Source organism: Penaeus monodon, chromosome 27 (assembly GCF_015228065.2).
Source record: "Penaeus monodon isolate SGIC_2016 chromosome 27, NSTDA_Pmon_1, whole genome shotgun sequence".
Classification (NCBI taxonomy): Eukaryota; Metazoa; Arthropoda; class Malacostraca; order Decapoda; family Penaeidae; genus Penaeus; species Penaeus monodon.
In genome coordinates, this window is record NC_051412.1 from 40,777,030 (window position 1) to 40,777,381 (window position 352).

General features: G+C 71.3%; 1 protein-coding gene across 1 annotated transcript in view; it reads left to right on the plus strand.

The window, feature by feature from the left end:
• LOC119590867 overlaps nucleotides 1–352 on the plus strand; it is a gene marked incomplete in the record, with an annotated part of 86,927 nt that overhangs the window by 56,212 nt on the left and 30,363 nt on the right. The window contains 1 exon segment of the mRNA XM_037939626.1: nucleotides 1–283. Within this exon segment, the coding sequence (XP_037795554.1) occupies nucleotides 12–283 (272 nt within the window).

Genomic DNA, 352 nt, shown 5'->3' on the forward strand with positions numbered 1-352 from the left:
AGCGGGGCACGATGCGTCTGTTCCGGCGGCGCCACAGCGACCCCCGCATCGTTTCCAGCCCGAGCAAAGATGTCGTCGCCGCCTCGCCCGCCCCGCAGAAGGGCGGCCCAGCCACGCCCGCGCCGCAGAAGGGGACCTCGACGACGCCCTCGCGAGGCGTCCTCTCCCAAAGGGCGCCCTGGAAGGAGGGAGACGAGGTGAGGAGCGCCAAGAGGGAGGGCAAGGGTGGCGGCCCGCACTACCAGACGGTGACGGCGGTGCCGGCGAGGGTGCTGGAGACGGCCAACTGCGCTGCCAACGGCGCTGCCAGCACTACTGCTAACGCTACTGTCAGCTCAACCCCGCCCTCCTC